Source organism: Drosophila santomea, chromosome 2R (assembly GCF_016746245.2).
Source record: "Drosophila santomea strain STO CAGO 1482 chromosome 2R, Prin_Dsan_1.1, whole genome shotgun sequence".
Lineage (NCBI taxonomy): Eukaryota > Metazoa > Arthropoda > Insecta > Diptera > Drosophilidae > Drosophila > Drosophila santomea.
The window spans coordinates 21796560-21811117 of record NC_053017.2 but is presented as its reverse complement, the minus strand read 5'-3'; the positions used below and the strand labels follow the sequence as shown (position 1 = coordinate 21811117).

Sequence of the window (14558 nt, the reverse complement as noted above, 5' to 3'; positions counted from 1 at the left end):
GAGCTGAGCCACTTGAACGGAGTTATCCTGGGCGGGTCTGCAAATGTTTCGATGGCTTACGCAGTCCTACAAATAGTCCTGCTGACCCCGGGTTCAAGTATTCCAAGCAGCCAGGACTCGGGGAGATGGGCTTCTTCCAATATCCAACTAGTTACCGTCGTGTTTGCCACCAGTTTTAGTAGGGGCAAGTGTTGGGTGAACCAGTTTGACTTTCGACTGCATGCAAAAACTGCTGTTTGATTTCGGAATTTAAGGAGATACTCGATTCCTCTCCAGATTCTATTTAGCTGCCCATTCGGCCGAAGGCGGGTTTTCGAGTGAACAGGTCAATCACCAGTTAATTTACCCCGGTGATGCAGTACTCCAGTGCCTAATGGGCCTTGAGTCGTAAATTATATTTTACGCAGAGGCTTCTAAATTTATTACCAGTAAAATTTGTGCTAATGTCCAGTCAGTAATTAAGTTATTTGCCCTGCGGAATCGGATGTTTTCGTGTTTTGAGCACAGATCTCCCACAGATTTCCCACAGCTGTGCAGCTTAGACAAGCAAACAATCTGCCGAGCAATCTGGGTGTCGAGCGTAGCCAGCCTCCACTGTACTTCGTTTGGTCGAATGCCTTGTGTGTGTTTTTCATAATTATGTGTGCACATTACTCATGAGCAGCCAAACGCAAACAGGGACAGTGGCACGCACAGGGCGTTAGGTCCGTGCACGGGGGGCCCACTGTACAGTAGCTAGGCAAACATTTGCCGTATATTATGGCTAATTTAATTGACTTCCTCAGCTTCCTTCTGCAAGTGTTGTGTGGTGTGGTGTTGTGTTGTGTTGTGTTATTTTGTGTTGTGTTGCGATGGGCGCCTGTAGTTGCTGTGTAGAGGGAGTTGAGAGGCGATTCCACGTCTCGTGTGTTTGCCTGTGAGTGTGGTTCCCTTTGATGTTGGGCAGAGTCGTTGAAGAATGTCCTTATTGACAATAGAAGGGTCCCCAAATGCCAGACAGCACAATATCAAGCGCAATCAGTTGAGTTAAAGAGGTGAGCAGAGGTAACATTGTGAGCTTTATGAGTTCAATCGAACAGTTGAGACAGAGCCTCGCAAATTATCAAGAACCAAGTAACATGACGACTGGCCGATATGAGTCCTTTGAACGTTCCTTTTCCACGCTCCATTATGAATTATCACTCAAACTCATATGCAATTCTCAGGCATTCTGGCACATCCAAGTCCATTCTCCAGCGGTTAAGACGGCATATTCGATTCCATTTCTGGTGATTCTCAATGTTTTGAGAATGCGTAGGGACAGGAAATTCCTCCTGGATGCCCATGCTGCCCAGCATGCTCTATATTCACTTAATTATAGATGCGACACGCACAATTTCTGGTCCCTCTCGGTGGGTATTGTAATGCGAGTGGGATCCCTTTCCCCAAAAAGCGAGGCATATTTATGCGCCTGGGGCTGACCCTCAGGGATTCGGGGGCTCCTTGTGTCCATTTCATAATGGGACACAAAGCTACGATAAAGTAGCAATTACCGAAGTACCAACACATTGAAATGCCCAACAAAAGACCTCTAAGAGGGCTTTCAGAAGTTTCCCAACTTGCCTGCACCTCGTTCCGTACTTGGTTTCTACGAAAGTACGTCCATAGAGCTGTTATAAGTCCCATACTCCCGAGAAAATATTAAAACCAACTTAAGATTTGTTCACATTTTGGTGCCATTCCGAAAATTATTTTACGATTTATAAATGGTTATGAAAACTTTAAGCTTCAATTGATCTTTGGATTTCCACAGAATTTCAAGTTATGTTGGGTAATACCAAAAGTGAACTTAAACCTGCTTTGAAAATGAGTCGAGTAAAGTTCATCGCTGGAATCGAGTGTACAATTCCCAAAAAAAAAATTCGCTGCACTCACCATTCGCATTCACATCACACGCCCAATCTGTTCACTTGGCTGGCGGTTCACGTAGTTAACCAAACAGGATCGAAGGACTGCAAGGCGCACTTTTTCCACAAATCCACGAATGCACAAAAGCACAAACTCCGTTCTGCAGTTGGGCCGGAAGGGAAACGAAACCGCGGCAGTTTCGCTTAACTAAATTTCGTTGTCAAAACTTCAATTGTATGGGGCCAGGGCGAAGAGTTCTGGCCAAAACATTTTGACTGGCCGAAAGGAACGTGGGATGAAGTTGGAGCTGGCGTTGGGGCCAAAGCCAAAACACTTTCGACGTGTGTATGTGTGGAGGCTGCGAATGGGCCGAGTTTCAGTTTGGAGCGCACTTAACTACCACGACTAACTTCGCAGCACTTAACAACACTTGGAGCAAACTTTTTGCTAACCGCACAGACTAGTTTGGCAATATGTTAGGCTCTTATCTGTGGCTAATTCGTGGCCTGAGTCTGAGCCCGAGTCTTACCCCTTGGAAGCCCCAAACTCGAACGGATCCCGTAACTGATTTTCCGACCAACTCGAGAGCCGACCTGCAACCGCCTCGTCGAAGGAATCACCGCAAACTGCCTGAGCGTGTCCAAGTCCCCAGACAGCAGACTGCTGGCCCGTTCCTTCCCAGCATCGGACGTGCAGCATCCATGCCGATCCGATCCGAGTCGCCAGCCGAGTCCTCGGCTGAGGAAGAAACATCGCCGCACTTTATGAATGGGGCGATGTTTCGGGAACGCCACGGAATCGGAACCCAATCCGCGCATGCCCACGGGGCGTATGCAAGATTTATGACAGTTGCGCTCCGCCGGAATCCAGCGAGCACGTGGCGGACCTCCAACAAGTGTGATAAGCGTGATAAGGCCCCGAACGCAAATCCAACTGTTTCCACAGCCACAGAGCCACCGATGACTTGGTGTCTAAGGTCAGGGACACCTACCACACAGCGCCGATACCAGCGAGTTGGAAGCAGCTGCGAATAAAGTTTATGAAACTGTGTTTATCTCTTCATTTTTGACTTATAATTCAGAGCTGGTATTATAATTTAGATAACCATTAAATCAAATGCAAAATAGTTTCGGGGTGCGCAGTGTTTGAGCTGATAAGGATTTAGCTTACAAACAAGATGATATCAGTGGGCCCAATTTGTTTCTCCGCTGACTTATCGAAAACCTGATTCAGAAAATTTTCATTCAGAAAATGAGGGGGATCTCAAGTGGAATAGTATTTTTATCGGGCATCGACAGTCTGCTGTATTATAAAACAAATTTGCACTTGAGGCAAACTTACTGGCCAAACTGACCATCCTGGCCACAAAGGTGCGATAAGCCGTGGCATAATAGTATTTCCTTATCAGCCATCGACTGCTGATTCAATTATGTAACACTTCGCACTCGAGTGATGTTAATTAATTAAACCGACACTTGAGTACAAACCGACCGTCTGGCTGTCCGCCGGATTAGTCATCCATATGTACCAGTAGCCAGTAGCCAGTAGCATCCCATCACCACGACATACTTGCGGTGACAATCCCTTGGGGGAGTTGAGAGGTGGGTGGCGGAATGTGGGTGGTGTTAGGTGGGGGGCATCCCATTATAATGCGCATTATTAAGTGACGCCTCCTGTCACGCCCGAGTAGGCAAAGAGACCACGTTGGGGTAACCCGCCAGGACAGGCGCCCAAAACCGCCAATCAAATCGGCATCGCTACTGCACTCCGAACTCGCTGGCACGGAACGGCGTCTCGTCCTGCCCGAAAATCCGCAGGACTTAAAGCTTTAAGATGAGGTTTGCTGCGGGGGCAACCATTTTGCTCATTTTGCCAAACAAATTCAGAAATTCAGAAACACTTTAAAGTATTTCGCTCGCTTTTGGCCGCTCTGTCTGTAATTTCATGTTAATGTATGCATGCAGGCGGGCTCCCGGAGTTTTGGGAGGCAGCGCCCCCATTTTGGGGGCAGCGACACACAATGCAAATAGCGCAACAGGGCGTGGCCCCACCCGAAATTATTACAGCCATAATAAAATGCCGGCGTTGAGTTCATTTAAAAGGAACTATTTCGGAGAGTCCTTTGCAGAGCAACATTTAAGTGCGGGTTAAGCGGCGAGATAGTTTCGGAAAACTTAAAATAAACCTGCTTTACTTTACTTTAAGGGATACTTAATATCAGCAGCTAATGACTAATCAGAAATATTGTTGAGCTGCTGTTGAGTGCATGTTTAAAGATACAAATCGAATAAACTTTCCTTAATCAATCATAGAATATATGTTTGTTGTCATGTCCAAATGGCGCCACCTTTAAAACGCCTTTAGTTGCAGAGATATCGAGTTTAATATTTTCCCAGGAATATAGGCTTTTATCTGATAATTTTGGGGAATCACTACCATTAATACCCGCGACGGTTACTCACCTGCCGCTGAAAGGTGTTCCCATGGGACAACTAATACGGAAGTCACTGCCTCCGGGAGCGGAAATTAAAAAAGTGACGCCGGCTAGATTAGACGAGCCCACCTCGGGAATCAGCTGATGTTGCCGTAAATCTTCAACTTATTTTGGCCAAACTTTGGACCTGGCGAGTGTGGCGATTAATTGCTTAATTGATATGATAAGCACCCCTCCAGGGCGATATAAAAAGACAATGTAACGGTACCGGGCACTCAGTAGCGATTTCAAATTGGACTAGCAAAATGCCGACAAAGGCGGTTTTTCCCACCTTCTACAACAAGGAGACCCAGATCTGGAGTGGCCCGCCACGGCCCACGGTCTACGACCACAACACCTCCATCGGCCAGGTCGTGTTCAACTCCCTGCGGTGCTGGCCCACCAATGTGATTCAGGTAAACGATTGCGTAACTGGGAGCCGGCGGAGTCGGGAGTCTGATGAGCTCGATTATATAAAAGTAGATCACCGACGACGACGGCACCGTGCTGACCAACGCCGACATGCTGGCCTACGCCACCCGGATCGCCCTGTTCTTCAAGAGCGAGGGCCTCACCCAGGAGGACCGCGTCGGCATCATCGCCAACTCCAGCACCTTCGTGATCCCCGTGGCCACCGCCTGCTTTTTCCAGGCCACGCCCTTCCACGCCGTCAACTACTCCAGGGAGCCGGCCATTGTGCAGGGTCTCTACTCGGTGACCAAGCCCAAGATCATGTTCATCGACGGCCCGGACTACGACCGCATCAAGGAGATCACCAAGGAGTGGTCCCCAAAGCTGATCACGCTCACGGGCAAAGTTGAGGGCGTGACTAGCATCGAGGACCTGGTGAAGCCCCATCCCGCCGAGAAGATCTATGTGTGAGTAGCTAAGCAGCTTCAAGTAGTTCAAGATCATCAAATTCACGATTTCGAATTCCTTGCAGACCCGCTTCCCTGGCCACTGGTGGCGACCAGATCGCCGTGGTGCTGTGCTCCTCCGGCACTGCTGGCCTGCCCAAGGCAGTGGCCCTCTCCCACCGCCACATTGCATCCACCAACTCGTAAGTTCCGGATTTCAAAACTCCCAGATGGCCCGGTCTAATCCAACTTACCCACCCACACAGATTGTGCATCAGTACCGATGTGCTGTACACCAGTGCCACCATCGACTGGATGACCGGATTCTCGATTACCGTAATGAATCTCACCTGTGGCTTCACTCGCATCATATCCAGGAAGGCATTTAGCGCCGAGACGGCTCTCCACCTGGTCAGCAAGTACAAGGTCAGCTGCCTGGCGATGGCACCATGGCAAGCCTACGAGCTCTTCACCAGTCCACTGACCACCACCGAGCAACTGGAGTCCCTGAAGATAGCCTTCGTGATTGGAGGCTGGATATCCCTGGCACTGCTGCGCCGGGCCCAGGAGCTGCTGCCCAAGACCTACGTGATGTTCTCGTACGGAACCACAGAAACGGGAGTGGTGACCATCAACGTCGACCATGGTCTGGAGTGCTCTGTGGGCCGACTGGCGCCCGGCATGAGGATCAAGATCCAGGACGAGAATGGCCAGCAGCTGGGCGTGAATCAGACGGGCGAGGTGCTCATCGACATCGGTCTGAAGTGGGAGGGCTACCTCTCGAACCCGGAGGACACGGCCACCACGCTCCAGAATGGCTGGATCAACCTGGGCGACCTGGGCTACTTCGACGAGGACAACAACCTGTACCTGGTGGACCGCAAGAAGGACCTGCTGAAGTACAAGTCCAAGCACTACTGGCCCAACGAGATCGAGCAGATCATCGCCGAGCTCCCAGAGGTGGAGCACGTGTGCGTGGTGGGTGTGCGGGATGCGAGGTACGGCGACGCCGCCGGAGCCCTGATCATCAAGAAGGAGGGCGCCGAGATCGCCGACCAGAAGATCATCGACCACGTGGCCCAGCGGGTGGTGGTGGACTACAAGCAGCTGAATGCCGGCGTCATCTTCGTGGACAAGTTCCCCAAGAACGCCAACGGCAAGGTCATGCGGAGCTTGGCACGCGAGGTGTTCGAGAAGACCAAGCCCATTACCTTCTAGAGCCTAAAATCAATATGTACTTTTAAAATTGAGCTACCTGGTTTAATGTGAGGACAAAGATAAGTTCTTGTTGCTTGTTGTTAATTCGTGATAATTAAAACTTACATTTCATAGATTACGTTTGCAGCTGTTGGCTTCTAGTTGTCTGTTCTTGCTAATTAAGTGGGTAACCATTGGAATTCATGAAGCGTAATATCCGCATTGCTTTAATATCTATCTTTTTAATTAAGTTAAAGTGCCAAGTGCTTAGCGGGAGATTAGATAAAGCTTCGATGAAGGAACTGCTGGTCATGCACTTGACCACTTATCTACCTATAGATAATAATGACCAATTATTAATTATGCATAACGAGGATACAGTAAAGCACAGTACAAAACAGCCACCAATTTAATGCAGTTCCCTGTTTTAAATAGCCTTTAAACACGTTCGAATGCGCCTCTCAACGTGGCTTTCCGGACTCCAAAGTACGCATAATGGCGAATTGCGAGTGAAAGAGGCAAATCCGTGGTTTGATCCTTGTTGGTATATGAACACCTTTTGTGACGGCCAAATGCGCCAATTTACGGTTATGGAAATGGAAATGAAAATGAAAATGTCTGGCCGTCCGATAGCAATAATTTACCTTCCGGTCGATGGCGGCATTTGTGTTTCCGGCTGCGTTCAAAGCTATCGCAACCGCTGTTTCCGCCGCATGTGGCACAATCTGCTCGATTCCGCTGCTCTTTCAGAGCTTATGGTTATGCAAAACGCAGACGACCACGTCTGCCCCACCCCCCGCAAGTTCAATGTAGCATATCCTGTTTGCTCTCCTTTTGGAGTGGCTCTGCTGGAGTGTCCTCGTGGCTCCCAAAGACGACGCATCCCACTGCACCCGCATTCCCGCATTGCATTCCTGACCCGCCGTCGTCGCCATCGTAAATTATTCAAATCTAAGTCGTAAATAAGCGCGCATAAACATAAGCACAATTGCTGTTCGTCGGCCTGCTCCTGCCACAGGACACGCCCACAGGACATCTTTGCAGATCCGAGATTCCGGGACTCGTCTCCTCACCGCGTCCGTCTCCGGGTGCCACAAGCCCTCGAGAATCCAGTGGCAAATTTCTGAAATCTCCGGCTCCACACTTGAGTTTGCAGCTGTAAGTTTATGGAAATCCTCGACAATAATTTGCGGCTGCAAATGCCGCTTAGGAAATGTTTTTCCCTTTTTTTGGGCTTCGAAAAGAGAGCCCAAGAGATCTTAAGAGCCTTTTAGGATTAATTTTCCAATTCAACATTTTTCTACATTTCTACATTTGTATTTTCATATCCGAATAGCTTGGTTACTCACATTAGTTAACATGCCTTCAAAAGCTTTACGAGCATTGGCACCTGGCATTGGCAAATGTGATTGACGTTTGACTAACGCACGAGGTGATTTCGGATTTGCTTCGCTGGATCGCTGACAGGCATGCCGTCCATACCGAACCACCCACCTAGCCATAGCAGCCGAGGAACTTATCAGATCCTGGCACTGATGCCGGCTGAATGGACTCAAGGGTCTCGACTCCGCGGCGAGCGGCAAGTGTTTGATTGATGGAGGCAGCTGAAGGGCTGCGATTGCTCGCTCGCTTGGCTGAGTGACGTGGCGGTGGCAGGCAGTGTCTTTATCTGCGGAGGACACCCGATCTTGGCCCGCTTTAATCACCACCCACTCCCTGATTACGGCAGCGCCACGGGGCACCACCAGCTACACCACAATGCAGGCTGCTCCTCCAAAACATCCAAAACATCCAAAACAACCAAACATCCATGCTAACATGTTTACATGCAATTACCGTCTCAGTGTTCCGCTGTCAACTCGAGTGCTATTTGCCATTGTTTATTACACGAAGCTCTCAACTCCATTCGCTGGGTTTGGGTTTGGATTGCATGGGTGGCGTCCAGGTGATTCAGGGGATTGGGTCTCGTGTCGGTGGCATTCTTAATTGCATTGCCAGCAATGCATCATCGCAGAGCATTTGCAGCTGCAGGAGCTGGTAAAAATGTTCATCGCTAATGTCGCAAATGTTTGCCGTTGGCTTGTGACTCTGCAGTTGGCCAAAACACGAAACAGAGCCAAATTGCCAAGGAATTGGAGGTGGTCGTAAAGAGAACGTTAATGCAATTGCTGCTGCTGTGCTGCTGAATTTACACTCCGTATGTGACACTGAAAAGTTCAAATGATGTGAACTAAGTTTGGTATAAGGACAGATAGTTATGATATACAATGTTCCTCATTCTTTACATTATCATTGGTGAAAAACGTGGTGAAAAAAGCAATTAATAAACTTCGAAATTTGAGGCAACTTCAGTTAGTGCTTTTTATTTATTAGCGATAACAGATTGGCTAAGTCAATTAAAATTGGGCTATTTAAATTCACTGGGAATCTTGAAAGACTTCTCGGACACTTTGCCATGAAGACCTACAGCCAAGGCATTTTAAGTTGTTAGGCGCCAATGAATTATTCATGGCCAGTCGTTGTCCTGGCCTACGCGTCGATGATTAAATCAAATCACTTCAACCCGTTGCCAATGCCCCAAAAAGCAGCCAAAAACCCCGCCCAAGGTCGCCGTTCTTCGCCCACCACCCACCATAAGCACCCGCTGGTCAACCTTATCAGTAGCATTGGGCAAACGATGCCCACGGGCCAAATTACAAAAGCATTCCGCAGCCTGGCAACTGTCGGCGATTTCAAGGGGTTAATTGTGGCGCATCCCGCTTAATGCCACGAAAATTTCTGTTTGGTGGGCGGGCATCGCAGTTCAGGGAGTGGCACGCCCACTTCCTATGCTCAGCTCGTTGGCTTGGGAGGACGCAAACAAACTTCCAGCTGACTGGAGCCGAAGTTCGAAGAGTCGAAAAGGTCCGGGAAGGTCAAAGGTTGCGCCATCGGAAAACAAAGGAATAAATAGCAGTCACTGCAGACAGTTATTGGGGTCCAGCGAGTTGAAGCTCTCTGATTAAATCACAAAATCACAATTTTTAGGGGATATTCTGCTGTACTATGCAGTGCGGCAGTTCTTGAATTCATCACATTCGTAACGGGTGCATGGGCCAGAAATTGAATGGACATTTTCATTCAGCAGCATTCTGGCCATTTCGCTTTGATTTGGATTTCCATTTTGGTGCATTGGCCATTTGCTTTTAATAAAAATTCATCAAAAGCCAACAAAACGCCAGATTCACAGGCACACACACAGGCAGTGGCAGTGTGGCAAGGCAGAGGCAGAGGCAGAGGCAGAGGCAGAGGCAGAGGCAGAATCATGTGCGCCAGAAGTCATAAAAAGGGGTGAAACAATGGCGAGCGTGCAACCGGAAACGGAAGTCGACGCAGACAAACACCAGATACGAAAGGGCGCCATTGCTGAGGGGGGAAAGGGGCGGAGAATGGGAGGAGGAAAGAAAAGGATAAGGGACGGGCCAAGGCTCAAATGGAACTCGAGTCAGGAGCAGAGGCAGTGACAGCAGAAATAAGCTGCCCTTTTCTTCTCGGTTTTCCCAGATGATTTTTAAATAAGCAAGCATGCGGAGTAGGTACCTCCGCATTTTTATGGCATTCCAATTTGAGCGAAACACAGAGAGCTCCAGAAACAACAACAACACGGCTGCGTCCTCCTCCTTTCGGCCAAGGACTAGTAGGCACAGCCTTGACAGCACGTCCTGCCTGCGGAGCGAAATGGCAGCAGCCATAAACGAAAATGTGTAAAAAGCTTAAGCGGCACTAAAAGAATCCCCCCTTTCCCCCTCCCGCAACCAGCGAGCTCCCAAAATGGCGAATAGGTGCATAATGGCCGCCTGACACTGTGGGCAGATGTCAACATGTGCTTTTATTATCGCAGAGTGCACCGCCACCATCCTCCATCCTCCACACACCAGAGGCCGTGGCCACGTGGCAGGACTCGAAATGCAACTTAATTAAGAGCCGAAAAAGCGGCAAAGGAAACTGCAGCTGGCATCTGCGGCGGTTAATGCCGGACGGCCATAAATCTGCCGAAATGCACTGCAAGCACCAGAGATCTGGGCACTGGAAACTGGGAGATGGGAACTGGAAGATGGGAGATGGGAGCCAGGAGCTGGGAGCTTGGAACCCTGAGCTCTGAGCTCGGAGCTCGGAACTGCAAACTGCGAGCAGAGAGCACGGGGCTATATAAATATACGACCACGACTGGCAAGCGATAGCCAAGCGAATTGCGACTTTTATGACCCCCAGCGAAGCGAGTGAATTAAATGCAAGGTAATTACATATTATAAATGTGTTTAGTTTGGCGATAGTTTAGTTTGGCCAAGGAAAGTCAGCTATCGCACTGAGCTCACCAGGCACATAAAGTCGCAAAGTCACATCTGACGACAATGTCCTTTCGATTTCACTCTGCTTATTTGGCCAAGTTGGCCTCTGAAATGTTAAACTATTTAATAGGATTTATAGCTGCATTAGCCAATGACCCAAAATAGCGTCTTAATATGTGGATAGTTTTTAAAGTTCCTTATATACATATATTTTGTGAAGCTTTTAAGGTAAGGTTAAGGTTAGTCAGTATGATAATTGCTTCTATATGATAGCCAATTTTGTGTTTCCAACCACCAAGCACCGCCTCAGTTGTCCGCTTCGAGGCAATCGCACACGGCCTTGACGAACTCCGAGCACTTGGCCTTGCCGCCCACATCCTTGGTGCGGATATCGGTGTTCCTGTAGACCCTGCGAATCGCGCACTCCAATTGGTCCGCCTGCTTGTCCAGCTTCACGTGGTGCAGCATCAGGGCGGCGCAGAGCAGGGGGCCCGTGGGATTGGCTGCATCCTTGCCCGCGAGGGCGTGGCACGCCTTCATCCGGCAGTCGAAGACGGTGCCCAGGGAGCTGACGGAGTAGCCGGGACAGATGCCCGGCACGCCCATCATGCCGCCGGCTATCACACGCAGCACGTCGCCGTACATGCTGGAAGAGACCATCACGTCGCACGTGTGGGGCTCCAGCATGATCTTCATGATGCTGGTGTCCAGGTAGCGCTCCTCGAACATGACTTCGTCCACGTGCTTCTCCGCCTCCGCCCGCATGGCCTCCAGGAAGTTGCCGTCCGTCATCCGCATGATGTTGGCCTTGTGGGCCACCGTGATCCGCTTGCGCTTGTGCTTCACGGCGTAGTTGAAGACGAACTCGGCGATCCTGGACGCGCCGGCCGTGGTGCTCACCTTGATGGTCTGCATGACGCCCGGCACCACGCGGTGCTCGATGCCGGAGTAGTCGCCCTCCATCTGGTCCCGGATGATCACCACGTCGAAGGCGCCGTAGGGCGAGTCCAGACCCTCGATGTGAGAGCACAAGGAGACGTAGGCGTACTGGGCGAACTGCTTGCGGATCTGGCGCTGCCAGTGGCGACTGTCCACGGGTCCCTTAATGCCCACCTTATTGGTGCGCAGCGACTGCAGGACCTCCGGGGACACATCATCGCTGTCCTGGGCCTTGAACTCCTCGACAACGTCCCACTCGATTGGCGCCTTCACGGCGCAGATCACCTCCTGCACCGCGCTCATCAGCTCGGGTCCCACGCCCTCGCCGTTGATCAGGGTCACCTTGGTGGCCTTCTTGCCGGGATCAGCCGACCCAGCGCCACTTGCCTTGCCACTGTCCTTGCCCTTCTCCTTGCCCGCTGGCTTCTCCGGCTGCCTGGTCTTCTGCCCCGCGGAATCCTTCTTCTGATCCTTGCCAGCAAACAGACGATAAGCACCGCCCGCCGATCTCAAAGCCGGCAGGCTGTTCAGTTTCCGCAGGGAGTTCATTTTTGAGAATTTGGCCCGAAATGTGAGTTGTGAGTGGAGCGGACTTGTTTGCTGGGCCTACGTGTTCGCCCATTCCCGAAAAGACTTGGCCGCAAATTGATTTGGCAGGACCTCAACTGGCTGCCCATAAATTCCGCGAAATATGTCTTGGCAGCGAACCCAACTGGGTCATCGCATGCTTGCAAGCTGGATGACTCGCTTTAATGTGAGTTCCGTGGAACTCACCTGGAGTCCAGGTGAAATCCAAGGAGGAGGGTGTCGCCTGCGGCTGTGTAAATGTGACAAATGGCGACTGCTGGCGACAGACAAATGTCCGCCATGCCACGCCCCGCCCCTGCCTCCGCGTCCAAAGGGGCGTGGCAATTATGAGGACACGCGGCGGTGATTTTTCAATGGGGCGTGGAAGAGCATACCATTAAAATCGACGACCATTAAGAGCAGACCACGGGGAACCGAGATATAAATATTCAGTAATTATTTCGCCCCCGCTTGATTACAATTTAAGAATTATAAACGACCTGTTTGCCGCCGTGCGACTTTAGCCGCCTGGCAATCAGCGAAGAGAACGCGCCACGGATTTACGACACCTTCAATTCTCATTTACGAGGCAGAATCGTAATCCTTGAGCGGATATCGCATATCGAACAAAAATGGCTGTGTTTGTCATCGCGCAAGCTTTACTATCATATTTTATCGCGTATGGGCTCTCCATTGACAACTTCCTGGCCATAAAAACCAACTGAGTGCACTTCGCCAACAAAGTCGGTGCGATGAATGGCCAGAACTTGGAAAGTTTGTGTAAACATTGGCCAAAAGCAAACTTACAATGTGTGAGCCAAACTATTATTAACCCTAGTCCATTGTTCCGTGCTCGCAGTTGGGTGTTCTCTGTTCCCAAATTGAAAGTTCAGCAAATTGAAAGTTGAATCGAGGATCGTAACCTATGATACAGCCTAATCATCACGAGAAAAGCCCTTCTTCTTTACTAATTCATTTTAAGCTATATTGCAGAATAAACTGTTGTAAGCAAATGGCTTTCCAATACGGAGCTCATCAAAGTGCCTGCACTTGAAAGCGTTTAAGGACGTAACGAGTAGTACAGGAATAATGCGAGTCAGTTGGCTGGAAGGAAAACAATATAAATACACGACTTGTTTGCAGGATGTGTGCTCTCCTCCCGGTTGCATGCATAATTCGAGCACACACACACATGTGCAGCTGCAAGGACGATTTGCTGCTGAAAGGCTTGGCGGAAAACCGTGTAAGTGAATTACTTTTCCGCGATTGCAAGCTCATTGAAGTCCCACTCACACACCCACACATGCAAGCTGATCTGGGTTCTAGTCATGAAAGCAAGGATTACTCTCGCTTTCGCGGAAAAGGAAAGCTACTTTGTGCCATTCATATGGCATATGTGCATATGGAGTGCAGTCTGGTGATAAGGCCATCTACTTATCAGGGTTATCGGGTTAGGAGCTGGAATGAGCAGTTATGATCCGCTGGTTTGCATTAGGCCAGCACGGCTAATTCCGGCTCATGAATTATGCAGGCCGAGTTTATCATTTCTATGGGCCACATGTTGATTTAAGGGCTCGCCCCTGGCCAAAAACCCTTGCCAAAAAATGTCGAGCAGAGAAAAGAAAACGAGGAGGTTTTCACACCCAAAAGCACCGGATGGACGGACAGATTTGGTTGTTTACGTAGTCGAGGGACGTGCAACCCTTCATTGTCAATGAAAGTTGGAAATTTAAGACGGCAAAAAGGAGGAAAAATCGGACAAATACTGTTGCATATTTGATTGTCTCGTTCAATATTTACATATTCGTATTCGGACTCGGACTCCGTCAGTTTCGCCTGCTCCTTGTCTTCTGAGGGCTTACGCTTCGTTTGTTCTGGCCTCATCCTCCTCCAATCCCGCCCAGAGTCAAGCCATCGCCGACTGCCGTGACCCTCGAGATGCTCCTGGACCCCATCCCCATCCCCATCCCCATTCCCATCGGCATCCGGCTGAAATCAGAATTTGCATTTCTATTGTTGCCCTTTGTTTCTCCTGCATCTCATAGAAGTGTGGTTGCCAGTTGGCCAGGAAAAATGAATGCGAAAAAAGGTAGGAGCGTGTGAATCCCAGCACCTGTTTCGGCCAGCAATTGGACTCCGCTGCACGGAAAAGTGGGCAAAGCCGGAATTTCGACACGCACCTGATACCCGTATCGCGGCGTATCCATAACCCGGCTATAAATGGGCTATAACCCGGCTATAACTGGGCTCAACCCGCCAACAGTCGATTATTTATGGCTGGCAAAGAGTAATCAAAAACTAAAGTGCAAA

General features: G+C 49.8%; 3 protein-coding genes across 3 annotated transcripts in view; 1 reads left to right on the top strand and 2 right to left on the bottom strand.

Moving 5' to 3' along the window:
* LOC120445709 (5-hydroxytryptamine receptor 1D) overlaps nt 1–2967 on the bottom strand; it is a 36852-nt gene extending 33885 nt beyond the window's left edge. Inside the window, exon 1 of the mRNA XM_039626269.1 lies at nt 1915–2967. The gene's annotated coding sequence lies outside the window, so the exon portion shown is untranslated. The remainder of the gene's footprint in view (nt 1–1914) is intronic.
* Nucleotides 2968–4586: 1619 nt separating this feature from the next.
* On the top strand, nt 4587–6553 carry LOC120446532 (4-coumarate--CoA ligase 1). Its single transcript, XM_039627545.2, has 4 exons — nt 4587–4776; nt 4844–5238; nt 5304–5420; nt 5484–6553. Exons 1-4 carry the CDS (start codon nt 4627–4629, stop codon nt 6433–6435), a joined length of 1614 nt encoding a protein of 537 aa, XP_039483479.1. The 5' UTR covers nt 4587–4626; the 3' UTR covers nt 6436–6553.
* Nucleotides 6554–10926: 4373 nt separating this feature from the next.
* LOC120446798 (probable isocitrate dehydrogenase [NAD] subunit alpha, mitochondrial) lies at nt 10927–12289 on the bottom strand. Its single transcript, XM_039627954.2, has one exon. It carries the CDS (start codon nt 12228–12230, stop codon nt 11049–11051), a length of 1182 nt encoding a protein of 393 aa, XP_039483888.1. The 5' UTR covers nt 12231–12289; the 3' UTR covers nt 10927–11048.
* Nucleotides 12290–14558: the final 2269 nt, after the last annotated feature.